The 17,973-nt window shown below is 39.2% G+C and overlaps 3 protein-coding genes across 3 annotated transcripts; all 3 read right to left on the bottom strand.

Annotated features, from left to right (window-relative positions):
* Positions 1-1,355: 1,355 nt before the first annotated feature.
* rab11al (RAB11a, member RAS oncogene family, like) lies at positions 1,356-8,351 on the bottom strand. The gene is made up of 5 exons (XM_077597653.1): positions 8,097-8,351; positions 4,093-4,288; positions 3,048-3,241; positions 2,884-2,964; positions 1,356-1,519 (listed from the first exon to the last, which is right to left on the bottom strand). Exons 1-5 carry the CDS (start codon positions 8,134-8,136, stop codon positions 1,380-1,382), a joined length of 651 nt encoding a protein of 216 aa, XP_077453779.1. The 5' UTR covers positions 8,137-8,351; the 3' UTR covers positions 1,356-1,379.
* Positions 8,352-9,223: 872 nt separating this feature from the next.
* Positions 9,224-14,651, bottom strand: rab25b (RAB25, member RAS oncogene family b). The gene is made up of 5 exons (XM_077599282.1): positions 14,422-14,651; positions 11,029-11,224; positions 10,373-10,566; positions 9,954-10,034; positions 9,224-9,589 (listed from the first exon to the last, which is right to left on the bottom strand). Exons 1-5 carry the CDS (start codon positions 14,456-14,458, stop codon positions 9,471-9,473), a joined length of 627 nt encoding a protein of 208 aa, XP_077455408.1. The 5' UTR covers positions 14,459-14,651; the 3' UTR covers positions 9,224-9,470.
* Positions 14,652-15,347: 696 nt separating this feature from the next.
* On the bottom strand, positions 15,348-17,225 carry lamtor2 (late endosomal/lysosomal adaptor, MAPK and MTOR activator 2). The gene is made up of 4 exons (XM_077598843.1): positions 17,019-17,225; positions 15,861-16,023; positions 15,688-15,777; positions 15,348-15,605 (listed from the first exon to the last, which is right to left on the bottom strand). Exons 1-4 carry the CDS (start codon positions 17,084-17,086, stop codon positions 15,549-15,551), a joined length of 378 nt encoding a protein of 125 aa, XP_077454969.1. The 5' UTR covers positions 17,087-17,225; the 3' UTR covers positions 15,348-15,548.
* Positions 17,226-17,973: the final 748 nt, after the last annotated feature.

Raw genomic sequence — 17,973 nt, 5'->3', positions numbered from 1 at the left:
CAGACCAGGATCCAGCGTGTGCGTTTAACTCAGCAGCTGCCATTGACGGCGACCAATCGGTTTGAAGCGGGACGTCGACCAGCGTCAATTGCAGCCAATGAGTTAAACATTTAAAAAAAAATCTAGTGTTGAATAAATAATTTGGAGTGAAACATGTAATATTGTGCTGATCTAAATGTTGATTTTGGCAACTTTTGTGCCATTTTGTTGAACCCTCCTGTTGCTTGAATTGAAACTTCATCAATGGGAAAAACGGAGTGGACATCTATCGCCGCCAAAAATTATGAACGTGACATTAATTTGTTTTGGGGATTGATGGGAATAATGTGGCAATGTTTTCATGGTGAAGGCAACTTAAATTTTAATGGATGTATATTAAATTCGTAACAAGACGAATGAGTTTAGATTGTCTTTTTCCTTTTTGGTGGGTGTTAAAATTCTGTGGAATCTTGGTGCCCAAAAAAAAACTATATTTAAGGTAGTTATAGATTAAGATAAAGATTCGGTTTCAATAAAGTAGTGCTTTGCTGCCCTCTTGTGGTATTGCGGCGTAGGCTAATGCGTTATTTTAACATTTTAATGTACAAATATACGAACTTTCAGTTTTTTGTCACGAGCAGTTGGGACAATTAAATTTTTTTTTTTAATAACTATTAAAATCCATTAAATTTAATATTTTTAAATACATTTTTGTACAATGTACTAGCGCCCCCATGTGTATAAATTCCAAGTTTAACACCTGGTGGAAACCTTGCAACGGTAAATTTTACAAAATGATTTTTGAACTAAAAACAGAAAAAATGGATTAAAAAATGACAATTATTGATTTAAAAGGGGGAAAATCAGGAAATGTAATATACATCTATACTCTTCATCTGAATTTGATCCTAAAACAGAAAGTCGGCACTCATGATTTATTTTCTCGGGCCGCACAAAATGATGCGGTGGGCCAGATTTGGCCCCCGGGCCGCCACTTTGACACCTGTGCTTTAGTGCCGATTTCACATATGTCGCTGCCATTGACGGCAATAGACGCCCAATTTATTTTGATTAGTATAAAGTACTACAAAGCGTTCTCTGCCAAAAGCAGCCATTTTAGGGTTTACAAATTATATTGGGATTTAATTATTATTTTTTATTTTTTAAGGAAGATTTAGGGTTAATCTGGGGGGAGCGAGGGGGGGGGGGGGGGGGGCTAACGTTTTTTTTATCCCTGAGAGAAAGCAACACAACAGGAGGGTTGAACATCTACGGCCACCCAATGATAGTCCTTTATGAAAAATTGCGGTGTACGCACCTGGTGTTCTTCCCACCTGTTTTGTCTCTCTGTCTGTCTTTCTTTCTTTCTTTCTTTCTTTCTTTGCGCCTGTTTCTACGTGTCAGTTGTTCTGGCAGCACATGCCCTTGTTGGACGCGTTCTGGGTGGGCTCCACCGTGATGGGAACCACGTTGGAGGCGGGCGAGAAGTCCGAGTCGCTGCGCCCCGACATCTGCCGCTGCGACACGATGTTGTAGATGGCTGGCGGGGACGGGAAAAGCTCAGGTTAGGCGCCGAAAGGGTTTTTTTCGTGGCTAGCACGGACGAGTCTCCGAATTTCAAGCGGAGCTACGATCAAGTCAACAACGACGACTCTTTTGTCGTCCCGAGTTCTGTATTTGAAATGATTGGTGCCATTGAAATGAATAAGCGGGTCCTGTGTGACTCATATTGCAACTATTAGCATGGCTACGCTAATGAAGGAGAAGGATGCATTAAAAGCGACGACTCCTTGGCATGGCTAGCCTCTATGTGCTAAATTGGTACTCATTTGGAGTTCTACTTAATGCTAAGTTGTAATAAATTTGTCATTTGAAGTTGTTTAGATGCCTTTATGTGTTTGCTAACGTTAGCTTCCTCCTTACTGTACTAATACACAACATGTTTTTGGTTTGTTATTCATTTTCATACATTAACAAAGCATTTGACTGACTTTTGTTTGTTTCTCACATCTTTCATAAAATAATGGTACATTTCAACCATTTCTAAAGGGTGAAAGGTCGGTTTTTTTGGGAGGACGATCGTGGAACGAAAGCTTTTTCCCCCTAAATATTGCTATTTTTTTGCAGTTTAAGGGTTAAATATTGTCAGGATAGTTAATTGAGTGATGGTATTTTAAGAATGAAAAATTCAAAAAACAATACCATAACTTATGCAGTAAGCAACTAAAAAGTGCTTTTAAAGACCTACCGTATGTATGCACGTACATCTATGTGTATGTATGTATACATGTGCTTATGTGTATATGTATGTGTATATATATATGTATGTGTATATGTATGTGTATATGTATGTGTGTATATATATATATATATATATATATATATATATATGTGTATGTATATGTGTATGTATATGTGTATGTATATGTATATATATATGTATAAATATATATGTGTATATATGTGTATATATGTGTATATATATATATATATGTATATATGTATATATATGTATATATGTATATATATGTATATATGTGTATGTGTATATATATATATATATATATATATATATATATATATATATATATATATATATATATCAGCAACACGCTTATTTATATATTTATTCATGTATTTATTTATTAACTTACTTATTACCTATCTATTTATGTCTAAATTGCCTTTCCTATTTCTGCATCCTCACCCTCTTGCTACTGTGACAACGAAATTTCCCGAATACGGGATGAATAAAGTTATCCAATCCAATCCAAATAGAGTAAGAAAAACGAGGAGTTTCCAGCAGGCAAACATCCTCATCTTTGCCGCCCCCTGCTGACGAAACGTGGTAGCGCGCCGCTAAAACAAACATGCGCTAAGGACAAAAGAGAGCAGAAATGTCACCTGTAAGGATGGTTTGAAAGGCCAACTCCACGTTAGACGAATCCAACGCTGACGTTTCCAAAAAAGACAACCCGTGCTTTTCTGAACCGGAACGAGAAGAGGAGCGTGAGATTCTGGGTTCGTTTTCTCGAGGCGAACAACGGCGGCGAGCGAGCGCGGCGTACCGGCCAAGGCCTTTGCCTCGTCGGTGGGCACGGCGCGGAGGTGGCGCAGGTCGCTCTTGTTGCCCACCAGCATGATGACGATGTTGCTGTCGGCGTGGTCCTGGAGCTCCTTCAGCCAGCGCTCGGCGTTTTCGTAGGTCAGGTGTTTGGCGATGTCGTAGACCAGGAGCGCCCCCACGGCGCCGCGGTAGTACCTGAGGGAAAAGACGTATGGTCCTGTTAAAAAAGCTTGCTCAAAAAGGAAACTTTTTTTCCCCAGGCTTTGGAATTGGAAGAAAGCATCCATTATTGAGTTCATTCATATTTTGGGATTTTGTGTTTTTAGGTTAGGTTAGATCACATGTGTCAAAGTGGCGGCCCGGGGGCCAAATCTGGCCCGCCGCATCATTTTGTGTGGCCCGGGAATGATGAGTGCCGACTTTCTGTTTTAGGATCAAATTCAAATGAAGAGTATAGATGTATATTGAATTTCCTGATTTTCCCCCTTTTAAAGCAATCATTGTCATTTTTTAATCCATTTTTTTCTGTGTTTTTAGTTCAAAAATCATTTTGTAAAAATATATTTAAAAAAAAAAGCTCGAATAAACATTGTTTTAGATCTATAAAAAAACGGAATATTCAGGGCTTTTAATCCAGTTATTTTAATCCATTTATTAAAAAAATATCTAAATATTATATCTAAAATGGGCTTTTAAATCAATAATTGTCATTTTTTAATCAATTTTTTCTGTGTCTTTAGTTCAAAAATCATTTTGTAAAATCTAAAAAAATATTTTAAAAAAAGCTAAAATAAACATTGTTTTAGATCTATAAAAAAACTAAATATTAATCATACCTGTCAACCTCTGCCGATAACTGCCCTTATAAATGATTATGATTCCCCTTACAAACCCCCAAAAAAACTTACAAACACCGTACGAGTCGTACGGTGTTTGTAAGGTTTCTTGGGGGGTTTTAAGGGGAATCATAATCATTGACAGGTATGATATTTGAATGTGGAGTGTTGTGGGGTGGAAGGTTTGAATGTTTGGATGGGAGTACTGACGCGGAAGTGATGGCGCGGTAGCGTTCCTGTCCGGCCGTGTCCCAGATCTGCGCCTTAACGGTCTTGCCCTCCACTTGGATGCTGCGCGTGGCGAACTCCACGCCGATGGTGCTCTTGCTCTCCAGGTTGAACTCGTTGCGGGTGAAGCGCGACAGCAGGTTGCTCTTGCCCACGCCCGAGTCCCCGATCAGCACCACTGATGGAAAAAAAGGAAAAAGAAATAATGAAATGAGGCTACTGGTGTGAAAATTCAACGTGGAGGAAATTACCGTATTTTCCACAACATAAGGCGCGCCTTCAATGAATGGCTCATCTTAAAATTGGTTTCATATACCGTATTTTCAAACCTATAAAAGGCACCGTGTGATAGAGCGCAGTCTCATTTGCGGGTATATTTGCTGTTTTTTGTCAATACATTGGACGCCTCGTCCGATAAGGCGCTAGCATGACACAAGGCTAGCATATGCTATGCTAGCCGCTATCGTACCTATGTTATGCTACCCGCTAGCGCACGTTGTGCTACCCGCTAGCGCACGTTGTGCTACCCGCTAGCGCACGTTGTGCTACCCGCTAGCGCACGTTGTGCTACCCGCTAGCGTACGTTGTGCTACCCGCTAGCGTACGTTGTGCTACCCGCTAGCGTACGTTGTGCTACCCGCTAGCGTACATTCTGCTACCCGCTAGCGTACGTTGTGCTACCCGCTAGCGTACGTTGTGCTACCCGCTAGCGTACGTTGTGCTACCCGCTAGCGTACGTTGTGCTACCCGCTAGCGTACGTTGTGCTACCCGCTAGCGTACGTTGTGCTACCCGCTAGCGTACGTTGTGCTACCCGCTAGCGTACGTTGTGCTACCCGCTAGCGTACGTTGTGCTACCCGCTAGCGTACGTTGTGCTACCCGCTAGCGTACGTTGTGCTACCCGCTAGCGTACGTTGTGCTACCCGCTAGCGTATGTGGTGCTACCCGCTAGCATATGTGGTGCTACCTGCTAGCGTGTGTTATGCTAGCTGCTAGCGTATGTTATGCTAGCCGTTAGCGTATGTTGTGCTACCTGCTAGCGTATGTTGTGCTACCCACTAGCATATGTTGTGCTATCCGCTAGCGTATGTTGTGCTACCCGCTAGCGTATGTTGTGCTACCCGCTAGCGTATGTTGTGCTAGCTGCTAGCATGTGTTATGCTAGCGTATGTTATGCTAGCTGCTAGCATATGTTATGCTACCCCACCTCAGCATTTTTAACAGAGCGAAAATCATTTAGTGACTGAAAGGGCGGGACCTAAGGTGACCTAATGCGACCAAACAGGTTGAGCCGTCAGGAAAGCCCAACGTCTTTTGAATAGCCCACGACGGGAACGGCGAGTTGGTAGCGCTTCAGATAACGTGGCTTCCGCCCGGTTTTTCGCAATTTTTCTGTTGAAACCTCAGCGGTTTTGTTTGTCAGCGCGGCGGCTGCCGGTCGGAGCGTCAGAGTCGAGCTTCCTATTTCCTAACTTCCGATGATGAGGAACTTGGTGGCATGAAATGGTGACTCGGGTGTGAGGAAATGGCTTCCCAAGTTACAAATGTTGGATTATGTGGTTTAAAACCTGCTCAGAAATACATTTATTGACCTTTTTTTTTTTAAATACCAAAAACAATATCAAGCTTCTACCAACAATACCTGTAGATTTGCCAGTCTATTTTCTTTTAGAATTAGCATAAAGATTAAAAATACAAAAGATTCTACCAAATATACCTGTAGACTTGTCAATCTATATTATTTTATAGAATTTAGATAAACTTTAAAAATATAAAGGTTCTACCAAAAATACCCATAGACCAGTCTATTTTTTTTGAATTAGCATAAAGTAAAAAAATATATACATATAGAGCTTCTACCCAAAATATCTGCAGACTTGCAAGTCTATTTTTTTAGAATTACCATAGTTAAAAAAAAAAAGATTATAGCAAAAATATCCGTAGACTTGCCAATCAATTTTTTAAAAATTAGGATAAAGTTAAAAAATATATATAAAGGTTCTACCTAAAATATCTGTTGACTTGCCAATCTATTTTTTTTAAATTAGCATAATGTTTAAAAAATATTTATAGATATTTAAATTAAAATATCTATAAATATTTTTTAAACATTATGCTATTTTTTTTAAATAGATTGGCAAATCAACAGGTATTTTGTGTAGAACCTTTATATATTTAAAAAAAAAATATTTATAGATATTTAAATTAAAATATCTATAAATATTTTTTTAAACATTATGCTAATTAAAACAAAATAGATTGGCAAGTCAACAGGTATTTTGGGTAGAACCTTTATATATTTTTTTACCGGACTCAAAAGATTCCTTTTTTGTGCGGTCTTTGCTAACACTGATCGGCAAATCTCACCTTCCCTTGGCTTTTTTTTTTGTGCGAAAGCCACACGTTCACCCGATGCAGGTATTTCCAGTTTGACAACGTTGGCTTATTTAAGGTTCATAAGTTCCTCTCACACAATGTTTCTCGCTCACTCATCCACGTCAAAGCACAACTATGAAGCCACGTTTTGGCCCAACCGTCCTTTTAAACGCATTTTTGTGAGTGTAGTAAACCCCCCCCCCCAAAAAAGCAGCCGTGCTTGTGCAAGCCTCTCGACAAAAGGCATTAAAAAAGTCCATTTTTATCCACTTGATCACACGCTGGAGTGTTTTCAGTGAGTGAAATGGAATCGGGGTTAAAAGTTAAGCTAGCGTTGTGTGCCGCGGTGATGGTACGACCTCGTTTTTGTTACTTTAAGGCAAAAAAAAGCTTGTGTTCGGCGAAAATATGCGACAAAGAAAGGATCTTTGTTCGTCTATCAATGACGAGCCAAATCATTTCAGGCGGCTCCTTTAAATGGAAATTAAACCTGTGTGTCTACTTTTTTCGTTACACATTAATCTGGTGACGAGCCAAAACTTTTAAAATGGCATTAAAGGAAAACTTATGCCGGAGTTTGGCAATGTATAGCTTTAAAGAGGTTGCTATATGATGTTTTGCTATAAATCAAGAAGTTTTTATCTCTAAAATGCATTACAATTTAGTAAATTTAATAAGATATAAATAAAAATTAAATAAGTTCCATTAAGAGAGTGATGATTGAACCTAAATTTAAGTTGAAAGGATAGATTAATCTAAATGTGTGATTCTATTTATTTCTATGTATTTAAAAATACAGAATATTGGAAAAAATCACCTTTAAAATTAAATAATTAACAGTCAATTTTTTTATGAGTTATTGTACTAGATACATTTTTTTTAAATTCAAATAGTTAATTTAAAACTAATAATCCATTGTTTAAAAAATATTTTACATGGACAATTGAATTCATCTAATACAAAACAATGACAATACATTTGATTGGTCATTTTCGAGAGCAATAAAAAAAATTATCTGAATATTTAATGTTATCATTATTCACTCATTCACTGCCATTGACAGCAATAGACGTCGAATCCATTTGGACTGGTAGCCCAGTTCAAATACAGTCTGTAAAGCATGCGATAGTACGAGTACTTTCATTAAAAATGTAAAATAAAAAATATGCGACAACATTTTGCGAACTGTAGCTTTAAACTGAGCACTTTATAGCGTTTTTAAATATTATAGTATCTTATATTTAATCATTGACAGTTGATCACATGATCCTATCTGAAGTCCAGTAAGTCGCCGGAGCCTGTTTTGTTCTATTTTGTTGCGTTTAAAGAACCTCGGAATGAAGGCCACCGCGTCCAAAGATGATGGCGTCGTGGCTAGCCTGGATAAGATAACTCCTAGTTACAACACGCCGCCGTTGCCTTAGCTTATCCAAGTAGGCTTGGAAAGTAAAACGGCCCATGGTTCTTTTGGGTCAAACGCTCACCTGGGAAGCAGCAGGTGCCGTCGCCGCCACGGACCTCAAGTTTTCGGGGTAAATAACTTGGGCGTCACTTGCGTACAGGTAAGCTAGTTACAACAATAGGAAGGGGAACAAAATGGAGAGACTCACCTTTGAAGAGATAATCATATTCATCTTCCCGGCCCGTCATAGTTTCTCCTCACTCGACGAGCTAACTTCTGCGGCGGGAAACGACGACGACGACGAAGACGGAGAACGTCAAGCCGCTGAAACGACGTCGTTAGCTGGGTCGTCGTCGTCTTCTCTCCCCCAGGAAAAGGCAAAAGTATGAGGCAAAGTTTGTCGACGTCTTCCTCGTTGTCTCCGCTTTCCTGTCAACTCGTTGCAACAACCCGAGCGGCGGCAGCGGCGCGTTGACGTCACCGCGTAGCCACGCCTCAGCTCCGCCTCTATTGGCCCGCGGCCGCCCAACAACGGTCACGCGCTTCCACGCGATTGGCTGGCTGGGGTGCCACTCGTGATTTGGGTGCCTAGAGATGACGTAGGCGGTTGCGACCCGCAACAGGTGACTCTAATTGAAGTTTGGAGTTTTTAAAATGTAAATACATAGCAAACTAAACATGAGACAATAAAAAATAATTCAAACAAATTGCACAAAAACAAGATCAGTGTCGTGCTGTTTTCCCAACAAATAGTAGTCAAAGTATTTAAATATTTCCTGGCATTGACAACAATAGACATATTGATGATCATATCCATCACCCATTTACAATGGCTGATCATATTTCAGTGTCTTTAAAGTGCTAGACGTCGATGGTTACATAAATAACTATAAATCATATCAAAATACAAACGATTTTTGCATATAATTTCCTTATCTAATTACGTAACGTCATTTGAATACACGGCCCCTCCCAACATGGCCGCCAGCCAACAAAGTCAAAGCTTTAGCATTCAAATGAATTCACAGCTAGCTTATTTCCCAACAGATTCTTAAAAGATGTCCAATCAATTTGAACGGAAAATGGATTTACCGAGTTGGATGTCAACCAGGTCCAAAATAAACCACTAGATAGCAGCAAAATACTCTTTTTTTGTCTATATAAAGCTCCCCAACTCGCTTCCAATTAGCCGCTTAGCATGAATATGCTACAAAACGGCAGTAGAGCTGTAATTAAAAAAAATCTTACTCCTAAATTGACTTGAACGCAGAAAATCATTAAAAATGCCCATGAAAAAATCACATGATAAGTAAAAAACTGGCTAAAATGACTCCATTTTGATCAGAAACCATTTATTTGATCGAAAGACACAAACGCTGACGCCAGCTCCCTCTAAAACGCATTTTAATAAGCATTCAAACATCTTCTAGTTGAGTTAAAAGCGGACCCGGGACGTAAATAAGGTGGGCGGGGTGTTCCCTCCATTCACATTTCACCAGCCAGCACCGGTTCAAATCAGTCTCTACAATGTTTTTATTTATTTTTTTAAATTCTAATTAAATGTGCGTCAATGACCGGAAGCTCAAAGGTTCCTGCAGCAAGGTTTCTTCTCCTGGGTGGGCTCCACTTTGGGGGGGGTCAAGGTGACAGCGCTGATGGACCCCCGCGACACTTCCTTACTGCTCACTTTCTTGTGAATTTCTATGAGGAGGAAATGAGGGGTGGGGTTTATTTTTATGTTTGTAAACAATTGTGCAAAATTAAGATGCAAAATAAATGGTACAAATTCTATTAAAATAAAGATAATGTTTAAATCATCAAAAAAATATTTAAATCAACTAGGCACGACAAGAAAAATGAATAAAAGTCAATTTAATTGGCTCAATTAACGCATTAAATGCACAAATTTAAGTACCTCCTCTTGAAAAAAAGGGGAAATTGAGAAATGGACATGGATTTTCTTTTAAAAATCCAATGATAGAAATCATGAAAAGACAAAAATGAGATTAAGAATGAATAAATAGGCAAATATGGATTGATTAGACATTAAAAGTGTCGGGATGACCTGCTAAAACTGTGTTGAAAGCGGCCTCCACGTTAGTGGACGACAATGCCGAGGTCTCCAGAAAGAATAGACCATTTTTGTCTAGAGGAAAAGAAAAGAAAAACACAAACATATTTAAAAACATTTTAAACATAGAACTGGAGAGTACTACCGTACTTTCCGGACTATAAGTCGCTCCGTTTGACTGGGACGGAGACTTTGTTACGTCTTTTATGTTTTAATTCTGAGCGCTAACAGGTTATATATTTTTTTATTTTGAGCGCTAACAGGTTATTTATTTTTTTAGGGTCAATTTGAAGCTGCAGTCCCAGCCAAACTATCAAAATGGTGTAAATTATAGTCCGGACTATGCAGTCAATGATTGATTTATTTTGGGAAAAGATGTAGGTAGGCAAAAAGAAGGGAGTCCGGCGGCCTACCCGCAAAATCCTTGGCCTCCTCGGAGGGCACCGACCTCTCCGAGTCCAAGTCGGACTTGTTCCCCACCAGCATGACCACGATGTGAGGGTCGGCGTGGTCGAAGAGCTCCTTGAGCCAGCGCTCCACGCTCTCGTAGGTCAATTGCTTGGTGATGTCGTAGACCAGGAGGGCGCCCACCGCGCCCCGGTAGTAGCTGAGGAAAGATTCCGGATTAGACCGGCTCTGGTCTGGAACCGGATCTGGGCGGCGGTACACTCGGTACACGGTCGATTGGTCGCCGGTCTTTTGGTCGCCCGGAAGAATATTGATAATTACCATTGAAATGGTTGCTCCAATTCCCTAAATACAAACTGCGAATGACTATTTAGTCATACTTCATGCCCTAGTCATTATTAGGCTAAAGAAAAGCTCCAAATTTCCCGGACTTTGATTGTTTTTTGTTGGAGAACTTGTTAAGACCCTGACTGCACTGACTGTAGCTTCTTAAAGGGACAATGCATGTACATAAAAACTCTTCTACACTCACATGTCGGCTCAGTGAAACTGCTCATGGCCATTGTTGCCTTTGATTCATGCGTAGACCGTCTTGTTTTACCTTGTTTTGACCGGCGACCAAAAGACCGGTGACCAATCGACCGCACACGGGTACACTCACGCCGAGGTGATGGCCCGGTAGCGCTCCAGGCCCGCCGTGTCCCAGATCTGCGCCTTGATGGAGAAACCATCGAGCTGCACGGTGCGCGTGCTGAACTCCACGCCGATGGTGGTGCGGCTGTCGTGGTTGAACTCGTTCTTGGTGAAGCGCGACAGAAGGTTGCTCTTACCCACGCCCGACTCGCCGATCAGCACCACTGAGGAGTAAAAAAAAAAGGCGTGGCATAAAAAGGCGTGGCGTGAGTCCGCATATGATTGGCTTAGGCGACCCCCGTGACCTCAGACGGCGACGTTTCCATTGTCAATTTCTTCGTGCCCGTATCTTAAGGGATGTCGTCATTCTTTTTAAACTAATGTTTTAAATTAATGTTTTAAATAAATGTACACGCATGCATGTACATCTATGTGTATCTATGTATATATGTGCTAATATATGTGTGTGTATGTATATGTATAGGTGTATGTACATGTATGTGTATGTGTATATATATATTTATGTATATATATATGTATATATACATGTATGTGTACGTGTATACGTATGTATACACATACATACATACATATATATATATATATATATATGTGGAAAAAAATTAAAATGTGTCATTCATTGAGGGTGCGCCTTATAATGCGGTGCGCCTTATAGTTGTGAAAATACGGTATATATATATATATATATATATTTCAGCAACACGCTTATTTATTTATATATTTATTCATACGGGATGAATAAAGTTATCCAATCCAATCCAATCAAATGTTTCCTTTCTTTTTTAAATCCCGATTTTTGCGAGTTTATATTATGGGATGCCATTATGTTTTTTTTTTTGTCTTATTTATTTTAGGGAATGTCACCTTTTTTCTTCAAAAAGATTTTTTCCATTGCACCATTAGTTAATTTTGATGTATTTTTACTACTGATTTACATTTATCTCATGAAATAATGATTTTAAAATAACACGTCTAAGTAGTTAGCGCATCGGCCTCACAGCTCTGGGGTTCTGGGTTCAAGTCCAGGTCGGTGGTCCACCTGTGTGGAGTTTGCGTGGGTTTCCTCCGGGTACTCCGGTTCCCTCCCACATTACAAAAAAAAAATGCATGGTAGGCTGATTGGACACTCTAAATTGCTCCTAGGTACGAGTGTTTGTCTCCTGGTGCCCTGGGATTGGCTGGCCACAGATTCATAGTGTCCCGCCCCCGCCTCTGGCCAGGAGTCAGCTGGGATAGACTCCAGCACCCTCCGCGGATGAAGCGGTTCAGAAAATGAGATGAGATGAAATTTTAAGTGTGTTTTTGGGACCTTTCGCTGATCAAGAAACTCGACTATACACTACGGCTCCGCAAATGTAGCCTAGCGCGTCCATGTTTCCTGTTAAAACACACCCAAACAATAGCGTGAAAAAGAAAAACATGACATTTGGGGGGTAGATGTGGACATTTCGTTTGAGAAATCATCAACTTTGGCCGCTTCGGAGCTCCGCCGTGGCTTTTTTTTTCCACTGACGTCTTTTACTACTCAGTAATCGCTTGTGCAAACAGAGTGTGGCCAAGCGTCAAGTTTTTTTTTGTTTTTTTTTTGCCACGATGGGCTGTCGGGGGTTGTTTTTCTCTTCCTTGGAACTTTTCAATTGTGCTTTTTTGACAGGAAAGGAGACGAATGAGCAATTTCGGTGGTAATGTGAACCTTTTCAGGGATGGCCATTTTGGTTTTTTTTGTTAGAGTGAATATTTATTCCAAAATTAGCATTAGCATTAGCTCAGGTCAGAGTATGTGCTGTGGTAGTGAGTAAACGGAGGGATTGAGGTTGAAAAGATGGAAATAGACGTCCATTTTGACTGGGAAGCTAATGTATGTAGGAAATATTTTTTTTAAGGGTTAGTATATTTTTGGCTCCTTGTTGGTTTTTTTTTATGCGCGGTGACACGATACGGAAAGTATTTATGTCGTTAGTTACTTCAATTGGCTATTTAAAAAGAATGCAAAAAAAATGGTAATTTAAAAAAAAGTGCTAAAAATGCTAAATAATTCCCCCAAAAAACATCTAAAATCAAATGCAAAAAGAAATACATCGACTTTTAATAAAACGTTCAAAAATTAAAGAAACACAAATAAATAAATAAAATCTGAGTTCTGAAAATATAAACAATTCCCCCAAAAAACATCTAAAATCAAATGCAAAAAGAAATAAATCGACTTTTAATAAAGCGTTCAAAAATAAAAAAACACAAATAAATAAATAAATCTGAGTTCTGAAAATATAAATAATTCAGAAAAATCAACACATTTACAATAAAATCCCCCCCAAAATATTTTTTAATAAAACATCCCAAAAAATTAAAAATATCCTTCTCAAAAGGCTGAAATATATGGAATTTATATGACTTCTAACTAGTGATTGATTTTGTGTGGTTAATATTTAAGGAACAACATAACCTGGAGGAATTGTCGGATGTTCAAAGTTTCAAATTTGATGAAAAGTCGGAAATAATCCCCAAAAGTCATATTAAAAAGAGACTTTTGGCCTTCATGCAATGTTTTTTCCTGTCTTTCTGGTCACGCAGCTTTAATCAAGATTCTGCATGCTGTTGCCCTAATAACCGTGCTTGTCTGGTTTCAGGTTACTTTTTATTTTTTTATAACTATACGGCGAGACGCTTAACCGGAAATACTACGTTAGTATTTATGTTGTTAGTGACTTCAACTTCTGTTTAATGCAGGTTTTTGTAATAGTGAAGAAGGGAATTTTGGGTCATCTTGTCTAGTGAAAGTGCTTTGGAGATGCCAGGGCAGGCCACAAGAGGGTGCCAAAGCAGGTTTTTCCAGCCTCGAATAAACGCAATTCCTCCCTAATGTCAACATAGTTGTTCTCATTTGACTTAAGGTTGAGATAACAAGATGAAGGACACAAAATGTATTTAATAAATTAAACTTAATAGTACAAAAATGAAATACAATTGACACATAAATATATGAAATTAAAAAAAATGTGTATTTTCTATTTAAAGTTTTTTTTAATGATGTATTATTTATAATAGTTTGGCACTGTGTTATTTATACTCTCATCATAAACCGGCTCCAAATGAAAGCAGCTATGTTGACATGGGTGGAGGAATTTCATTTAAAAATAAACTTTAAGTGTCATTTTAATTCAACGAATGTACTTTTTATTTCTCTCAGGGTCATTTGAGACAAAATGACACTTTCGCATTTAGAGATAAAACCCAAGAATGAAAAACCGGTTAGGGGAGTTCTGCCACTCAGCCTATTTTGTCCCTTAGCATGCTACGAAAGAAGGGCCTCCCCGCTTGGACACCCGGACAAGGATCCCAAACAAGGAAGTGACGCTCCCCCCCCCCCCCAAAAAAAAAACCTCCCAAGTCGCTCACTCACCCTTGAAGACAAAATTGTACGCCTCGTCCGATCCCATGTCGCGTCACTCCATGCGGCCACCAGGAAGAAAAGAGCACCAGCCCGTCTGTCTGTTTATCTGTCTGTTTGTCCGTTTGTCCTTTCTCCCGTCAGTCCACGGCACGCCGACTGGTCGCCAAACGGACGCCGGCCTTCCTGGTTTCCTGCCCGCGAGACATTTCGTCTGCGTAGCCAGGTCGGGGAGGGCCGCGGGGGTGTGGCCCTCTCAGGTAAGGGGAGGGGCCGGGGAGGCTTTCTGTTCGGGCGCCTCCTGCTGGCGGGACTTAGAATTTAAAAAAAATGCGACTAAAGTTTTTTAAGGGTCTTAAATTTAGAACTTTAAGCCTCGTGGTCATTTTAAACAGATTAAAATGTGTTTAATCTAACTAAAAATGGGGTAGATTTCGCAGATTTGAAGGGTCTTCAAAAATAGCATCCAATTTTAGCGATTCGTTTTTAAATCCCAAGTAAATTAGAGAAAATGAGCCTAACAAATACACACTGACGACAAGACTAATTAAAACTTTTTTTTCATTTTACATGACATTTACTGTTTATCTGTCAGTGCCATTGACGGATTTAGACGTCCAATTTGTTATAGTATTAAATTTAAAAAAAAACATGAAAGATATGCAAAAAAAAGACCTGGCTTGGTCGCATCACGAAATTGTGATCGCATGACGGGCGAATTATTCGATCGAAATTTCCGCCGTAAGACGAGAATTTTGTACGACGAGAGGTCGTATGACGAGGTACCACTGTATTGCATAAAAAAAAGTTTTAAAAAATCTATTCATAAAAGTTAAAACTTAAAAATGCTGATAAATGACTCCCTTTAATAGGAATCCTTACAGAAACCCTGAAGGCTTAAAATTTCAAATCCATTGAACAAAGATCTCCCCAAAAAATAGATTTACCACAAAATCCGAACTGGTTTATTGTACACATTTGAAGGAAATCCGAAAACATTTGACGTGCTGGGATCATCCTTAACGTCACGAGGCGACCAAATTCCACCCAAATCCCCTTCCGGCAAACGTTTCGATCTTCGGATGAAGCGAAAAGTCAGGTCGGTGAGTTAAAAAGTCACATGACCTGCCAGGTTCCCTCTAGGACGCTGCCACTTGGGTTAGCGGTTCCTCCAGGTATTGCACCAGCGCCTCGGCCTGCGGAAAAATCCACGGACGGACGCCCAGCTGAGCGCTGAGCGCCGAAAACGGACCACGGCGCCCCCGGCGACGACCTCACCTTGGCCTTGAGCATTCCGAAGCCCACCGTCTCCTTGGCGTACATGCAAAGTAGGAGGTTAGCCACCCGCGTAATGGCTACTCGGCCCTCCTGATGGCGTTCGGCCGCCACGCCATTGGAAGAAAACGGTTCAAAATGGAAGGAAAAATGAAAGAATTCATTGGTCTTCTCACCATGCAGTCCATGAGGATGAATTTGAGTTTGTCTTCATTGAAGGCCTGATGGCCGTTCTTGTCGTAGGCCGCCCAGATGTTGCTAGCGATAGCGGCGGTCACGCGGGCGTCCGTGTCGCCGTAGCCCGAGTACGCCAGGAGAGAGCCTTCGTTGTTTAACAATCTGAAAACAATGCAACATTTTGTTGAAATTTGGGAGAAAGAAAGTTATGTTGTTTATTGCAGGGCTTTTTTTTCCAAATATGAGAAGATGCCCCGCCTTTACAAAAAAAGCATATTAAAATAGTCACCAAAAATGCTCATTTTGCCTTCTAAATTTAATATGTTGGTTGTTAAAATGCATGTACAAGACTAAAGATTGGAATTTAGGGGCTGTTCAACTCCAACATGTTGGTATTTTAAATATTTTGCCTTATTTACAGTTACATTTAGTCTCAAAACAGCTAAAAAAAAAACAACAACAAACATATTTCTGTAATGGAAGAATAGAGTAACCCTTGAATATATATTATTTAAATTTTAATATAAGAACTGTTTTTAATCTTATGCACCAAAAAAGCTAATTTTGCCATATGTTGGTTGTTAAAATGTATGTATAAGAATAACGGGTGGAATTTAGGGGCTGTTCAACGTCAACATTTTGGTATTTTAAATATTTTGCCTCATTTACATTTACATTTAGTCTCAAAACAGCTAAAAATAACAACAACAACAATCATATTTCTCTAATGGAAGAATAGAGTAACCCTTGAATATATATATATATATATATATATATATATATATATATATATATATATATATATATATATAATGAAAAATTTAATATAAGAGCTGTTTTTAATCTTTTCTGTTTATGTTTTGATTTAAAAATGCAAATAATAATCATGACAGGGCAAAATATTAACTTTTACTACACGTCCATTTTCATTGGGAAGGCTAATCCCAGGATAAAATAGATTGGCCGTTTAACACCGTCAATGGAAACCAATAAATTAAATAAGTGCCTTATCAAATGTCAATGTTAATTTTATTTCGGGGGGAAAAGTAACCATATTGACTTGTACTAATACGCCAAGAAGTTAGCATGTAGCAATGTTGACAGCCATTTCAAATGGGCAAGTTAGCATTCAGCTAAGATAGCTGTAGACTACTCACAGTGTGCTCTGAACTCCGTTTGTATTGGCTTGGCTGAGAACCTGCGTCAAAGCCTTCGGTCGTAACATGTCTGCCGTAAATTGTTTTCTTCAGACTAAATATATATATAGGGGAAAAATGACGAATTCTTATCGCCGTAGAATTGATATCGCACATAGGCAGGAGTCAGCTGACGGCAATGTTGTCATCCATTTCCGGGTACGCCTACGTGGTGCATTGTGGGAACTGAAGTCGTCCAGCTAAAACAATAACTCAAGAAAAAAGACATTTTATTCTTTTGTCTATGGAGGCAATTTGTTATGAAATAAAATGTCGTAACACGTGTGTTTATTATTATTATTATTTATTATGAAGTATAATTGATAAAATTGAGTTTTTGCAGAAACAACATTCTGATGAGACCAGTCGATGAATTTTATCTTTTGAGGTCGACTTTTTGACGTTTGGGGGAGGTGCTTAGAGATGGACGCTTCTGGTTCGGCGCTTCATTCTTGCTCGTGGGATTTTTCTTCGTCGTCTTCAAACTGCAGTCAGAAAACACAGTTTTGATCGGATTATACTTTAATTTAGTCTGGATACTTTTGGTCTGTCCTTAGATATTACGCGAGTAAGGCCAGGTAACTAAGAAACTGGAAGCCATCTTGCTTCAGCGGAGCTCTATTATAAGGTGAGTGTCAACATAACAGATATTTATACTTACTTACAAGTACGTAGTTTTTTGTGTAACCTTTTATTTTTTTACTATTTACAAACAGTAACTTTACTTTTACTCGCTTTTACCCTGCAATTTAAAATGCAAAATAAACTGTGCCAGAAAATAAACAATGAGGCTTGATTGTCCAAACAGTGTACGTGTTTGGCGGCCATCTTGTAACAGAGAATTATACTCACAACTAGCTTTTTTTCTTTATCTTTTCCCTTTTACTTTTTTTTCTTCCTCCCCCCTCCACCAGGG

The sequence above is a fragment of the Stigmatopora argus genome, chromosome 4 (genome assembly GCF_051989625.1).
Source record: "Stigmatopora argus isolate UIUO_Sarg chromosome 4, RoL_Sarg_1.0, whole genome shotgun sequence".
Lineage (NCBI taxonomy): Eukaryota > Metazoa > Chordata > Actinopteri > Syngnathiformes > Syngnathidae > Stigmatopora > Stigmatopora argus.
Note: the sequence above shows the minus strand (reverse complement) of the source record. Positions and strands in the feature narration are given on the sequence as shown.